Below are 15,258 nucleotides of genomic sequence, written 5' to 3'. Positions count from 1 at the left end.
TCACTCTATGCACACGTATCTATCAGAACCTTTATCGTCCCAGTGACTGCGTTACTTTATTCTGTGTCCCTCAAGCACAAGCAAACCATCGTTGTTACCAAAACTCAGCAGCAACACCTCTGAGTCAAGTTTCTGCATGTCTTTGTTGAACTTCCTAGCATTGTATTTCAGTCCAGAGTATGTTGCATGCACACATTTTTCCATGGTGCAGTATCGCGTAGAATTCACCGTCTGCCTTGCAGTGTTTGTCTTCGTTTTCACTGCAACATCACAGAAGTGTGTTTTAATACTGTGCTCGCTGGAGCTTCATTACAGAAAAGATCAGAAGAACGAAAATGGCAAAGGTCTCCTTATAGCTCAACTAACCTACTCACTCATGACATGAAGAGTATAACAAAGAAAAGGGAGAAAATGCAAAGCCTTTGCATACACAAACACACCCCTTCGTGCTTGCTTTGGCATCCCATCAGCTTGTGGGTGTGTTCATCATGAGGTGTTGCTGGATTGGATTTGAATCTGGGCCACATAGTAACACCACCTGCAAGATGGACACACCTTCACAATAAAGTGGCATCAAGTCATGTACAGAAATACCTTGTGGAGGCCAAGTGAAGAGAACTTGGCTCACAAGCAATGGATTTGTAAAAATAATTTAGTCGGTTCACTCAACAACAATAAGCACTTCGAGGGACGCTCTGTTTCAAAATCAAACACATCTCAGAGTTGGCTGTATTTATTGATCTTACAACATTTCCACTATGTTGTCATGTAAACACAAATCCAAACTCATCCACACTGTTTTCATAAGAGTCATCAGGATATATCACTTTACAAGTTGGACTTGAGCACCTTGCTAATAGCCCATACACTACACACATAGACTCACACACACAGCCTCATTATAGAAGTGTGGGAACGCTGGCACAAACTGGATGACTCACTGTGCCTCAGACAAGGAAGATCATGATCAAATGAAAATAAAAACCTAGCAACCGAGTTGTTTGTTTGTGTGAACATGGGTTTAAAAGCAGCAATTTTTATATGATGTCATATACAGTGTCTGTGACAGCAGAGTTTTCCTAATTAGGTGTGCTTCATTGACTGTGCTGACAAAGGATTACAAAATAGTTACAGTCGTTTTCCCTGACAATGAAAAGATGCTTACTCTGCTTGTTGTGATGAAGGCAGCAGATTAGTGCTGCTAACGCCTCATGGCAGTGCTGGTTTGTTAGACCGTTCTCGTAGATAAAGAGCAACTTACCTACTACATTACAACTCCGGCAAATCCTTTACTTTTCACCGAACACAGTTTAATTAGTATACTTTGGTTGATCAAATACCCAAACTAAAACCATTATGAGCAACATTAATAATGTATTGTGTATAGTGCTAGTTTGCAAATTTTAGCCAGGCTAAACTAGGGTGGTAAACCTGCCGGACTTGACACACACGAGCATTTTGCTAATATACATGATAAAGCACCCATGTGTGATAAAGCGTTCTCTTTTATTTGAAAAAGACAAAACTAACAGTTGACAGTGTTGAGCTACACAGATCCTTTCAGGTCAGGTCAATAAAATTGCTTTACAACAGCTGAAAGGATCTGTCTGGCAATTTCTGGCAATCTGTCCATTACAGAAATTGCACTTGCTAGTTTGGCCATAAGTCGTTGTCCATTCTCTGGGTAAACCAAAGAAATAACCTATATCTTAGTCATACCATTTCTGACACTAGTAGTAGAAAGTGTTCCGCCTGAAGTCAACACATTCCTGGGACTCCACCCAACCAATCAGTCAGAGTCTCACCACTATAACAGTGACAACAATGTGGTAAACCATAAAAGTCATGCACTTGTTTCACCCTTTTCATTCACCAATTGTCCCCTTGGAAATTTGTCAAATGTATACCTATGCACCCTTTACAGACATCTGGATCTCAAGAATCTGTCAGTGAATAAAGTCATAATGGGTGTGGTTGTTCAGTAGCTGCTCAGCTATCAGGGTGAAAGGCCCTTATACAAGGTGAAAAAGGTTTGCTGGTACAACTGGGCCTCCCACACATACTTTACTTCTTTTACTTCTTTTACTTCATCTTTTACTTCACAATTTGGTTTAATACAAGAGTAACAAAAATATTCAACACTGACAAAAATAAGTGGTGAATCCATTTCCTGGTTTCAGGGGGATTAGGTTGTGTTCACACAGTTCACACCTGCTGCTGGGTGTACGCCTTCTGTTTTTTTTCCTGCACTGTCTACCAACCACGGTCTTTTCATTATATAGTCCTCACTTCCATAAGTCCCTTTTTGTGTATGTTTTGTGTATGATGGTTAAATGAATGGAGGCTTAGCTTGAGTAATTACATATAATTGCTAAGTATTGCTATGTGAAAAATCTGTGAGGAGTTGCACAATAAAGATTTGCAAATATGATCTTATTGTCATTAATACAATAGCCCATAAAAACAAAAAACTGTAGAAATTGTAACCTCTAAGCAGAATTCTGGGTGCACAGTGCATGCTTGCATGTTTGAACAGGTACAAGAATAATGAGAACATGACATCAAACCACTCCACCCTTTTACACCTCCACATTTGATAGTAGGAAATAATTAACTTGCGCTCGTAAACTGCGTTTATACCAACAGGAGGCCAGAACTTAACAACTTATCAGCTCTCATGACACTCGACTGCAGCACTTTATTCATGCAATCAAATAGAGTAAAGTGAGATAGGACAAAGTTTGATATATAAAGTTCTATAACATGAGTGAGCATGAACCATGAAGAGTAAGGTTCATCTAATAGCCCAATGAAGACTACTTTAATGTCTCTGTCCCAAAAAAAAGAGAATTAACTCGTGATATCTGCATGAAGAAATTTTTGTTTTCAGGTAGTTAGTTTGAATATGTTGTTTTTTAAAGGTTTTGCAATTCCCCTTCAGGATAAGAACGTTAAAGTAGGAACAACAAGAAAGTATAAAAAATTCACATTCCAATTTACAGAGACACCATTTTAAAAGAGATGCAATAAACATCTAGGTTTGGATTAAATATTTCTTTCAAAGTGTATTTGTGCTTAGTGGAATGTTTATATAAACCATGCTCTGCTATTAATCATATTATTTATACCTTGATATTAACCTTAAAACACTTTAAGTAAATCATGTGAAGAAATTCAATATTTCACTAGTTTAGGTTTGTTTTTTTCCAGTAAAGTGAGAATTTAGTGTGATCCACCCCGGTCTGGATTCTTTCAAGTGAAAGTAACATGTGAAACACTGATACTAATAAACCTTTGTTTGCACACACCCACATGCATTTCTATAAGACTTGTAGAGAGCAGCGATTGTACATCAGTGATAAAGTCAGCAGGAGGTGAGTGATTTACAGATAGCCCGGAAACAAAGGCTGAGCAATGTAGCTCTGCCCAAGAGTCAGGTCCTTTTTAAAGCGATTATAATAAGCAACTGTAACAAAGTAAGAACAAATTCTTTGAATGCCACCATTTGTCATTTTTACCAGCCTTTTTTAAGGGCTTTTGTTTTGGGCATGTTTTCATTTGAGACAAAACTGAAACTGAAAAATCTGAGAAAAAATTTTAACGATCCTCGTACAGAAATTCTTACTAAGTCATTAACCATCAGCAAAAAACATACCAATCAAGCATTATCAGTGAAATTCAGAAAAAAAAAAACAAATGTGTATCAGTATTAGATTACTTGATAGTTTTTTTTTTTTTTGTGAAAAAGAGCTTTACGTCTTTACATAGAACATAGAACAGAACAAAGAAAGTTACGTAACATCACCACAATGTTATCATGAGGAAAAAAATGGCTGTTGGTCTAAGCATTTGTGACTGACATGTTGTTAAATTTTGATTGTAACTCGGGTACTGTTTCATGATGTTGAATGCCTTCCACTGCACCGCCCTAAGAGGAGACCAGTTTAGTTACCCATGTGGAACCAAACTGGTCCAGCTGACAGGTTTGTCCAGCTGTTAAGTGCAGTGTTTTAACCAAAAGTGTCTTTTCACTCTCATCATTAAGTGACACCCTGTGGGACCGAATGATTTGTCTATAGGTGTCAGGAGCAAAAGACGGATGAATGGCTTGTTAAAAGAAAAAGCTTCTCTGACAAGTGAGATAATCACCTATGACATGTTTAGTATGGTTGATGGAGGTGCAGCAGTAAAGGCCTGAAAAACAAGATAGAAAGGTTTGAACTCTGTTTGTCTGAATAATTTCTTTTCATAATGAGCCATGGCCGAACATTTGCCTAAAGGCCTAAAGTTTTCAGCTTGTTAGCAAGTTTATGGTAATGTGCCTGATGCCTGAGGTGAATTTTGAAGGCAAGTTGCAGCAGATAGTGAGTTGCACTGCTGCATTAACATGTAGGAAGCCTTTGAGAATACCATGCATATTTGCAACTTAAACTTTTAAAAATGCCTCGGCATAGTGCCATTGTGTGATTGCTCTGCAGATACCGCCGCAAGAATGACTGTTCTTGCTGCATCAGGTAAAGAAATTAAGCGTTAACAGTGCTTTTACTTTTTTTGTAATAAAAATCCTTACATACGTAAAGTACGGGCTCCCCTTTCAGATCAACACACATGAGGTACTTCATTAGTGCTGATGAATATTTACAGTGGCTCAGTGGCTCATACACATTCATACACCGGTGTCTGTGTGTCAAGAAATTGAATTAAAAGCACTGTATCATGACCACAGCCATTTAAATGTCTGATGTTTGTTTTTTCCCACAGTTTGGAGTGCATTCAAGGGGTGCAGCTAGAAAGCATTTGGTAATTAGTGTGGACCCCCCCACGCACTTCCAATTCTTTTATTAATCAGCAGGCTTTTACCATTTTTGAAATAAACTGTACTTGGTCTTTTATCTGCCTCTGCATCTGGTTTTTGGCGCAATTTGGTTTCTGACTGGTCCAGTTTTAAGAACTATCTTATTACATATCTAATTGGTGTGTTGTGATGTATATACATATATAGTGTATTCAGCATTTCAGCTTTTACTTTATAACAAATATACAGACTCCTAATATTCTCTTTACATATGATATGACATAAAGTTAAAAAGTTTGAAAGTTGTAGTCCACTTAAATATAACTAATACGACCATATTAGTCCAGTGCTCAGGCCTCTGCACTGGCTTCCTGTCGCTCAGAGAATAGAGTTTAAAACAGCTCTGCAGTCTCTTCATAGTCTAGCACCAAAGTACATCTCTGACATGACACCAGAGACACGAATAAACATGGTGAGGCTGCGTTCCAGTTTTATGCTGCTAAAATCTGGAACAGTGTTTCAGGAGATGTGAGACAGGCCTCAACTCTGACAATGTTTAAATCCAGGCTGTTCTATTTATGTTATGTTCTACGTAATGATTTATGTTCCTTCTTGTAATTTTTTGTAAATCACCTTGAATTACCCTGGGTACGAATTGTGCTCTATAAATAAACTTCCCTCGTGAAAGAACAAGTGGATGAGCTGCAAAATGCTAGTGCATGATCAAAACAAAACAAACACGGTTTTCGTTGGGACAAATCTGAGTGGAAGTCAACTCTCAAGCTCTCTACGACATATTTTAGACTTCGGATTTCCCCTCAGCTCTCGACTGCATAAACTTGTCCAGTTCAGACAGTGTTGCATGATGTAGGGATTAAAAGCAGAGCTCTGCTAGGAACTGGGGATTATCTTTCACAGCAAGTGCACACAACCGGTGTCAGCAGAACTATGTCTGTTTAGATTCCACTATAATTGCACCAAGACCCCTTAGGTTTGAGTTTCCCCTTCAATGTACCTCTGAACTTGTGACAACCCTGATTAACCTCGGACAAATATTATGATCAAATGGCTCCAGTTGGTTTTCCTCTTAAACCTGTCAGATAGATCCATACAAAGATTTGTTGATCTCTGCTGACAAACAGCCACCTGTGATGATAATCCTCACCAGAAAAACCTGTTGAATTTGTTAATTTGGATGCACACTCAGTGAGTTATGGGGCAACACATGCATATGGACAACTTGCGTTTTTGGTTTTTTGGTTTGCAAAGGCATTTTTGGAAGTTGCAGCCTACTTTGTATAGATAGTTTTTCTGCATTGCTTATTGGATTTGTTCTTAATGATTGTCTGCTGTCAACTTGATGTTACATGTTCGCTTTGATGACAAGTAAATGGGCACACCTCTACCACTTATTTAGAATGCTTGATACATTTCCTTTCTGCTGAATGAAACTTTCCACCTGACCCCTGTTCCTTCAAAGTCAGCCAAAGAATCCCGACCTGTTTGTCAAACAAACAGTGTAAATACACTTGACAGACTTGTAAGTTTTACGTAGAGATATGTATGAACACGTCGTGGAAGATTGAAATGAATATGTTACTGCCGCTGGTGTAATTTTTATGTTGGCCAATTAAATCTGACAGTTTACACTACTAAATCATGTAGTCAACTTGGAAACACATCAGAGCCTTAAAAGAAAGTTGTAGTATTTCCTTTGCGCATATAGTCTGGGTGATGTATTCTTTACCTCACCATAAATGTCTCTTCCTGAGCACAAGAATAAAAGTTAAACTGTGCCAAAGTTTGTGTCAGACATTCGAATGTGTCTCATCGAGACGAAAAGTTTCGTTTTGATGAGCTCATAGGCTGAGTCCACGCCAAAACAGGTGTTCAGCATGTCCCTGTTCGGTGTATCTGTGATCCAACCATTGCACTGGGGTGTTGTTGGCTCTCTCCTCGATACTACAATGAAACCTTAAAAAGGCATTACCATGATAATAACTGGTATGGAAGAAAGGTTAGTGCTCTTGCATTTCCTCACCAGTGAAATTATCCAACATTTATCTGCAAGCGGTTTCCTGCAGCACAGTGAGAAACACATCCATTTGATTTTTGTTTCTCACTGAGGTGAGGACATATTTACACTGCAGGCAGCCTTGCGGCATTCAGACATACTGTATCAGACAGAGGCATACTGTACAGATTGCTTAACATCAGGGTGAAAATGGCTCCTGTGACTACATGTACATGACATGCTGTTCATGTTGGGTCTGGAGACGGAATGGGAGAATATGCGAGCTCTACATCAATCACAGTAATGCAGCTGAGCCTCTTGTCATCATGGCATCACTCCATCTTGTGCATGTAATTACCTGGATTTTTTTTTTTCCTTTGGAAGTGTTTTTTGTGGGTGTGTGACTTCATTTTGATTCAGATTCTTGTTAATCGAAGAAGAGTTTTATTTATAGATATACTTTAGCAAGGGTGCAGCATCATTTACCACATCAATTTGGACCCATGTCAGATCAGACTTCCTTGAGCATGTTAAGCTTGTAACAACAACCGGCAGCACAGCTCTCCAATGTGTCACAGTAAATCTGAGTAGCAGCATCTGCCCATCTGATAAATTATTGTTCTGGATCATAATAAAATGCTTTAACATTTTTTCAGGGCCAACTGCAATTAATATGTTGTTTGTTTTTTTTTTAACTTACCAAAACGTAACTAGAATAAATTTATGTGGGCACCAATTGCTGCTTCACACTTGAAGAAAGCTATATTAAATGAAAGTGTCTGGACTGACAGTGAGCTGCTGACAGAGTGAAGTAGGCTGCAGTCTAAATAAGACTGTGCAAATGTATCCTTTTACACGAAAGGATCCTGAATTGTCATGACAACCAGAGTTATAGAGTAGGCTTTGCTTGAGTCGCCCGTGCTTCTGTTGCATGTTATGGTACCCTTATATTTCGATTAGCATTTCTAATTTGACTTTATCTAAAGAGAATAAATCTGCTAGTTTCAGTATTTTTACAGACATAGGATTATAAAACATGACGCAGTGTAAATGTGCCATCCATAGGTGACAAAACAAACCAAAAATATTGACGCTACAGCATTAAAACATTAGAATCACATTCATTTCACAAGTAACACTGCAGAGTTGGCTTTGTTTTGTTTTATTTGAACTTTCATTTCAACCAGATTCTGAAATGTATCTAAACTAAAGGTCAGGGAACTCAGAGTCATAAATGATTAAAATGATAGTTTGTGTTGTTTGATGAAGAGATTTATATTATTAGTTCTTGCTGATTGTTGTGTCCACAGTGGCACATCCTTCACCTTCAGAGTAAGAGAGCTTGCAGCTACTGCTCCTTTTCACAACTGGCAGCGCAATGATGCAAATATACTGCAGGTGACACACTGACTGTAGATAAGTACCTCACTTGACGAGACAGCACCTGTTTCCGCCTTTCGGCTAAGCTAAGTTAACTGTGTTCTAGCTGCAGTCTGACAGATAGTATAGTGCGCACAAAAGCTATAGTTTGGGTTGCCATTGTCATTTCAGTTCACCCGTGACAAACATTACCATCAAAGTATTTGTGGTCTGACTGTATGCTGTTCAGTTGAATATTACATTTCATCATCAAGCAATCCGATTTTTTAGAAGATCTTCTCTGGTTTGGATGTCATTAGCCCCAGATCAGTCCACAACATTGAACACTGGGTGGGATTGTGGGGCCTGTACAGTTATCTGTCTTTGTCTTCATGAGAGCTTGTGTATAGCCTTGGGTGTGGCACCACCACCCATAATTCAAGTTCAGACCTGTTCCTCTGGGGTGGGAAAAGCTTCTTAAGCCACTATTTACTGGAAGAGAAAAATACCTTTTTGCCACTGAGTCACACATTCAGCTTTTTTATGTGTGTTGCTTCTTGCTACAGTTCCTGTCACTTTTGATTTTGATTATATTTTGGATGAGTTTGCTTGTGATTTTTGTGTGTGACCTTTGAATAAATGCTGTGACTCAAGGTTTTGGATATATGACATTTCCCAATGGAATGCATGAGCCTGAATTGTTATTTAAGAGAAACTCCTGGAGCAGCGTAACTGGACTAAGGCAGGCTGAGACTTGTGGGGTGTTCCAGAAATAAGGTTGACTGAGTGGACCATCACTTCACACATTGCAAGTTTTCTCTGCTGTGTGCATCTACAGGCACACCTTTTTTCTGTGTATCTGGGTGTTGACATAATAGAGTTTTGCAAATCCCTTGAAGCAGATTAGAGATGTGTTGCTGTTGTCTCCCATTTTATTCCAAAACATTTTCTTTAGTATTTTTCACTAGACATAAAGTATTATTGTGAACTTTCCCAATGAAATGTAAAACATCATTGAATTGTAAAGTTTTTCACTTGAGAGAAGTGAATGTCTATGGAAAATCAGAGTTCAACACCTCACAAAACAATGCAACGCATGAATTACTGTTTGAGGACGCTTTATTGTTGAGAAAACAGGTTTGCAGGTGTTGACATTTGTAGCAAGCTGAAAACAAAAGGTTATTCTAAGTACAAGTCGCAAGGACTATTGTGAGTCCTTTACATTGTAATGTTTAGCTGCATCACAGAGTGTTTGGCTTTGTCTGTTTTCATTCATCAATCATTACATTATGTTGGTCCAAGGACAAGATGGAAACACACATACAACACTACCACCTGCTGGCTAAACAACTGGGGTGCAGTGATCACCGAACCAGTGGCAGTGACTCACAGAGTTGTCAGGATCAATCAACACTTTTTCATTAAGGCTCTCTGACAGAGCGGGGAGTGTTTCCACCTCATACCCATTATTTGGTGAAGGCACTTGGGGAATGAATCACGAACAAACTGATTGGTAAGCTAGAGTCGATATGTTCCAAGACCAACAATTACGAATCTGTAAACTATTATTCTGTGGCCACAGCTTCAGCTTCAGCCTCCACCTGCTCCTGCTCCCGCTCCTTCTTCTCCTCAGCAATTGGCTCCTCGACTGCCACCTGCTCCTCCTCCTTCTTATCCTTCTTCTCCTCCGCATCTTTCTCCTCCTTCTTCTCCTCGGTGTCGACCACCGCAGTTTCTGTCTTGGTGACTGTGGTGCTCTTCACTGTTGCACCCTCGATGGCTGTGACTGAACCGCTGCCTGCCTTGACTCCACCAAAAGAGCAGCTGACGTAGGCCGGAGTGCGGGAGCTCTCCAGGCCGTAGGCGTAGTTCACAGCTGCACATTCAGAAATAAAAGGCAGCGTTCATATTTGCATGTAAAATAGACACAAAAAGATGGCGAGCATCTCTTTTCTCCATGGGCTTATACTGCCATGTGGAAAATATCAACCACAGCATGACTGACTTATAATATTTGCAATGAGATAGAGCGCAGACTTACTGGTCTGCTTGGATATATTGGTCTTGATTCCAGTTGCTAGCCTGTAGAGACAAAAGGGAAAAATACAAAAATAAACATTCGATACAGTACACCATTAGATATACAGACTAATATGATTGTAAATGATCAAGTTCTCGTCACTTCACATCACATGGTAACATCATACCTGTCCTCCTCTCCCTCTAGCAGTTTCCTGTAGGTGGCGATCTCAATGTCCAGGGCCAGCTTTACGTTCATCAGCTCCTGGTACTGGCGGACTTGCAAGGCCATGTCCTGCTTGGCTCTCTGGAGAGCCTCCTCCAGATCTTTGACGCGGAGTTTAGCATCCTTCACTGCCAGCTCACCACGCTCCTCTGCCTCCGCAATCTGAGTTTCCAAACTGTTTCTCTAAAAGTGAGAAGTACAAGTGAAGTAAATACAGCAAACTCTTGATGCGTGCCCCACCGCAGTGCATTCAGAAAAATATCTATAACAATAAAATATGCCTTTGTGTTCTGAAAGCTCACCTGTGCTTTAACCATATCAATTTCAGACTGGAGCCTCATTATCCTTCGGTTCATGTCAGCTATCTCAGCCTTGGTTGACTTCAGGTCATCCCCATATCTGCCTGCGCACTGCTGCATCTCTTCATACTGTCATAGACGGGGTCAAGTCAGGCTTACACATCAACAGGCAATATGACAGTCTAGGTCAAAGTCATCTTGAAAGTCTGGTGTCAATCCAGGTGTGTGTTTTAGCATCACATTAGGTGCAGTAACATACCTTAGTCTGGTACCATGACTCAGCTTCTGCTCTGCTGCGGTTGGCGATGTCCTCGTACTGGGCACGCACTTCAGCAACAATGGCGTCCATGTCAAGGTTACGGCTGTTGTCCATCTCCACCACAACAGATGTGTCCTTGATCTGGGCCTGGAGCTCACTGATTTCCTATGTGGGAAACACATTGGCATTGACAGTTGACAACTGGACAAATGACTTTTGGATTAATTTTTTTTTAACACGCTGCACAGCTAAAATGAACCATTGGCAAGTGGGCAACTCTGTGTGTAAATAAAGTTTTTGAGTATTACGGCATCATAGAGCTGCCTCAAGAATTCAATCTCATCGGAGAGTCCGTCCAGTTTGGCCTCCAGCTCCACTTTCATCATATAGGCAGCATCTGTGTCCTGCAACGCAAAAGGCAGCGCTGTGAGAAAATGTTTGTTGCGTATAGGCCTGACCCCAAGGGACATGAGGCCAGTTTGTTGGCTCATCGAGCACAGACGCTAATTATAGTTTCATGATCAACAACATGTGAGAAAAGCCAAACTGACCTTCTTAATGAGGACAAAGTTGTTCTCACACTCATTCCGTTTGTTGATTTCATCTTCATATCTTGAAAAGAGAACATTTAAATTTGGTTTTAATCCTTAAGCCTGTCTTTTGAACTCCATCTGACCATGATGCTAAATATTATTACAATGATCAACTACTTTGATAAAACAGATTAACAAAACATGTGATGTGTATGTTTCGACTATTAAATTGCAGAACAGAAAGCTAAACTGGGACTGTGCTCATTCAGAAACAGTGTCATAGTTTGTCCACCAGAGAGCACTTATGTGTTAGCTTTTACACGGAAAAACATCCCGCTGAGCGTGTAACTTCATCACATTTCCAGACAAATCATTGGGATTTGTATTAGTACTGTACAATGGACCAACACTGCACACACAACGACCTCCTCACTATTAAAAATTAGCTCAGACAACACTTGTTCTGAAAAAATGAACGACTAACAGGCATCTCAGGTCAAAGTTGAAAACTCACTTGGTTTTGAAGTCTTCAACAAGGCCCGCCATGTGATGCAGGTCAGATTCTAGTTTGACTTTTTCGTGACCCAAGTTGTCGAGCTGCTTGCGCAGGTTGGCAATGTAGGCTTCAAACATGGTATCTATGTTGGAGTGGGATGTGGTCTGTTCCTGCAGGAGTTTCCACTTCGTCTCGAGCATTTTGTTCTGCTGTTCTAGGAAGCGAACCTGTAGTGAGAAAATAAATGATCACTACATAAAGGGGGGAACTCATTTACTTCATTTTTAGATAGCCAGGTGGCTGCAAGTGTCAAATTTGTAGAATGAATATAGGAGTCTGAGGGATAAAATTTGGGATGCCTGATAAATGGTGAAACAAAACACATAGCTGCATCAGGCGGATAGGAGATGGTCGGTGGCACATATGACAGGTTGACTGAGTGAGCCTGCATGTAAACAGAGGGTGGGAATCATTCAGAAAGCATGAGTGGCTTCACTTTGTGCGTTGATGGATGTGGACAAAGAAAGACTGGAACATCAACCAAGAGAAAAATGAGTGACCTGAACATTGTCCTCCGCAGCAACCTCTAAATGTCACATCAGTTACTGGATGCTCAATTCTAATCCATACTGCCACGTTTCAACACAAAGTGACACTGTTTCCCAATTGTGACACAATTCGCCCCTTTACAACTTCTCCATTCATCACCCTGACCCTGGGTAGGGTCCCGCTACCACTCAGCAAACATGACGACAGACACACAGCTCCCTGTGTGTGTGTGTGCGTGTGTGTGTGTGTGTGTGTGTGTGACATAGAGTGCTTTGTTTTGCAAATTGAAGAATCTGCCTCAGTGTGATTTATTAACAGGTTAACTATGACCCATCATTTTCCCTGGTGTCCCTTTAAACAACGGAGTACATCTGTGAGTTACAGTGACGGATAACGTAAGAATCCGATCAATCTCAGGCAGAGAACAGTGCAAGCCCCTTCCTGTTGATTGATGCCATGGCTCTTTCTGTTACTTTTTTATTTGGTAATTACTGCGAGACACAACTACTCTGAAGAAATCGTTTTGGGGTTGTTGTTTTTTTTTCTTTTGTTTTTCTTTTGTTTTTTAAAGGCAAATGAGATGCCATTTTTCAAAACTTGAGTTTAAAGAATAGCTCTATGAAATGACTGTTAGAGTGCAGGAATACACCTTTTATTCGTCCACTTTCAGAAGTGCTTTTTTCGCGGGGTATTGCTCTCGATGGGATGCACCCCTTCAGGGTAAATTCTTCAGCTCCACAACTCACTCGTGTATGCACTCTGTATCCATGCTGATCCTGTTATCTGAGATCTATGATCTCAGTGTTTGAAGAAGCAAAGCCATCACCCAAAACAGCCAGTATCCTTCACAGAATTACTGAGCCTGGATTTTAGCAGATAGCATATTGTTTTCTACACAGTTTGTACAGGTAGAATAATCTCCACTATGAAACCTTTCACTTTGAATTTCCTTGGCTTGCAATTCGTTCATTTCCTCTGAGGCTTCTTGGTGATTTCATATTTTGGGTGGGCTTTACTGGATTTATCCCACCAGCCAACAAACATTACTTGCTGTTTACTGTTATTGACAGAGTTTTCTCCCTCTTGCCATAATATCATGACAGCAATTTTCCTACTGGCACAACGACTTGTACTTTTAATATCTCAAAACAACCTCCAGCTGACTGACCTTATCAATGAAGGAGGCAAAACGGTTGTTCAGGGTCTTGATCTGCTCCTTCTCCTCGGTGCGGATTGCCTGGATGGTGGGGTCGATCTCAAGGTTCAGGGGGGCCAGCAGGCTCTTGTTCACAGTCACAGCAGTGATGGGGGCCACTGCTTCATTGGCCATGCCACCTCCTACACCTCCACCAAAGCCTACATAGCCAAACTCTACTCCACCTGCCCTTTGTCCAGATCCCCCAGCAACATACCCACCAACCACCTTAAACCCCCCAGCACCCACAGCAGCACCGGTGCTGCCAACTCCCCCATAGGAGCTGCGGACAGCGTAGCTCTGCCTGGCACCGCCCACACCTTGGCCTCCATAGCCAGAGAAGGAGCGACTGCTGAAGGCCTGGGGTGGGCACCTGGAGGATGACACAGTGGAGTAGGTGGTGGTCTTCACGGCTCTAACAGACATGGTCACAGGTCTGTATCACTGAGGTGGTGTGACAGGAGACACTCTGCTGAGGGAAGGAGAGTCAGGCAGATAGGACCCTCCCTGGTCCTTGTTGCTATTTATCAGAGCAGGGGAGGGACCCTGCTGAGGTGTGATTGGCTGGTCTCCTCAGCAGAGGAGTGAAGGATGAGGGGGGAGACAAGGAGAGGGGGAGAGATGAGGGAATGTCAGGCAAGAAAATCGCATCATGTTACACATTTACAATACACAAAGTGTGTTGGAGAGAGAACAAGAATTACATAATAGCCCATGTGCCAGTTTCAATAAAACTACTGCAGAAACTCTGGAAAACTGTTTAGAGTTTTGCCCCCCTTTTGAAATGTCACTTTCCACATTTGAATCATTAAATTGCTTTCAATCACAATGCTCTATCCTCCAAACCATAAAAATACACTGCAACAAAGTCTCCATTGTTGAATTCTGTGTAAACAAACAGACATGCATTCACACCACCAGAACATGAAGTCAAACATTGGATATAATGAATAAGTAGATCATTTTATCACATTGGCTTCTCCTTTACAACAATTATCATAGAAGTGACATATTGCAAAGTAAATTGTGGTTTCCCAGTGTGATGGACTTTACGTGTTTGTGGCCAGCCACTGTATCTGTCATAATTGTGTTGGCTTTTTTGTTTTTTTTTTTTTAGAAATGTTGCAACAAATCATGATATCGAACACGTTATGACAAATGTTATAGAAAGCTGATCGAGCTTATCAGACATTTAAGGGTAGAACAGGTAGAAGTTACAAATTGCTGGATGTTGCTACTATGGCCAATGCACACACACACACACACACACACACACACACACACACACACACACACACACACACACACACACACACACACACACACACACACACACACACACACACAAGCAGTTATTGATGAACATTCCTTCCATATCAGCCAAGTGGAGAGCAAACAGAGTTTGTCTTTTTATTTTATAGGACCCCACCTTGGATTTTAACTGCTTTTTCCACCCATCGAAGTAGTGGACTGATAAATACCCATAAAACACTGTTTATAAGTTCAGAGACTGT

General features: G+C 40.8%; 1 protein-coding gene across 1 annotated transcript; it reads right to left on the bottom strand.

Moving 5' to 3' along the window:
- Positions 1-9,275: 9,275 nt before the first annotated feature.
- Positions 9,276-14,283, bottom strand: LOC115043136 (keratin, type II cytoskeletal 8-like). Its single transcript, XM_029501326.1, has 9 exons — positions 13,718-14,283; positions 12,019-12,227; positions 11,523-11,583; positions 11,280-11,375; positions 10,972-11,136; positions 10,716-10,841; positions 10,376-10,596; positions 10,210-10,250; positions 9,276-10,044 (listed from the first exon to the last, which is right to left on the bottom strand). The coding sequence occupies exons 1-9, from the start codon at positions 14,168-14,170 to the stop codon at positions 9,734-9,736; spliced, it is 1,683 nt and encodes a 560-aa protein (XP_029357186.1). The 5' UTR covers positions 14,171-14,283; the 3' UTR covers positions 9,276-9,733.
- Between the last annotated feature and the right edge of the window lie 975 nt (positions 14,284-15,258).

The sequence above is a fragment of the Echeneis naucrates genome, chromosome 5, assembly GCF_900963305.1.
Source record: "Echeneis naucrates chromosome 5, fEcheNa1.1, whole genome shotgun sequence".
Taxonomy (NCBI): Eukaryota; Metazoa; Chordata; class Actinopteri; order Carangiformes; family Echeneidae; genus Echeneis; species Echeneis naucrates.
This window is presented reverse-complemented; position numbering and strand designations above follow the sequence as displayed.

Excerpts from the sequence above, each read along its gene's own strand:
- LOC115043136 (XM_029501326.1), bottom strand. The coding sequence starts at position 14,170 with ATGTCTGTTAGAGCCGTGAAGACCACCACCTACTCCACTGTGTCATCC. Across the intron at positions 10,842-10,971 it reads AGTCATGGTACCAGACTAAG|TATGAAGAGATGCAGCAGTG; the intron begins GTATGTTACTGC and ends CGTCTATGACAG. Across the intron at positions 10,045-10,209 it reads CAATATATCCAAGCAGACCA|CTGTGAACTACGCCTACGGC; the intron begins GTAAGTCTGCGC and ends CTGAATGTGCAG.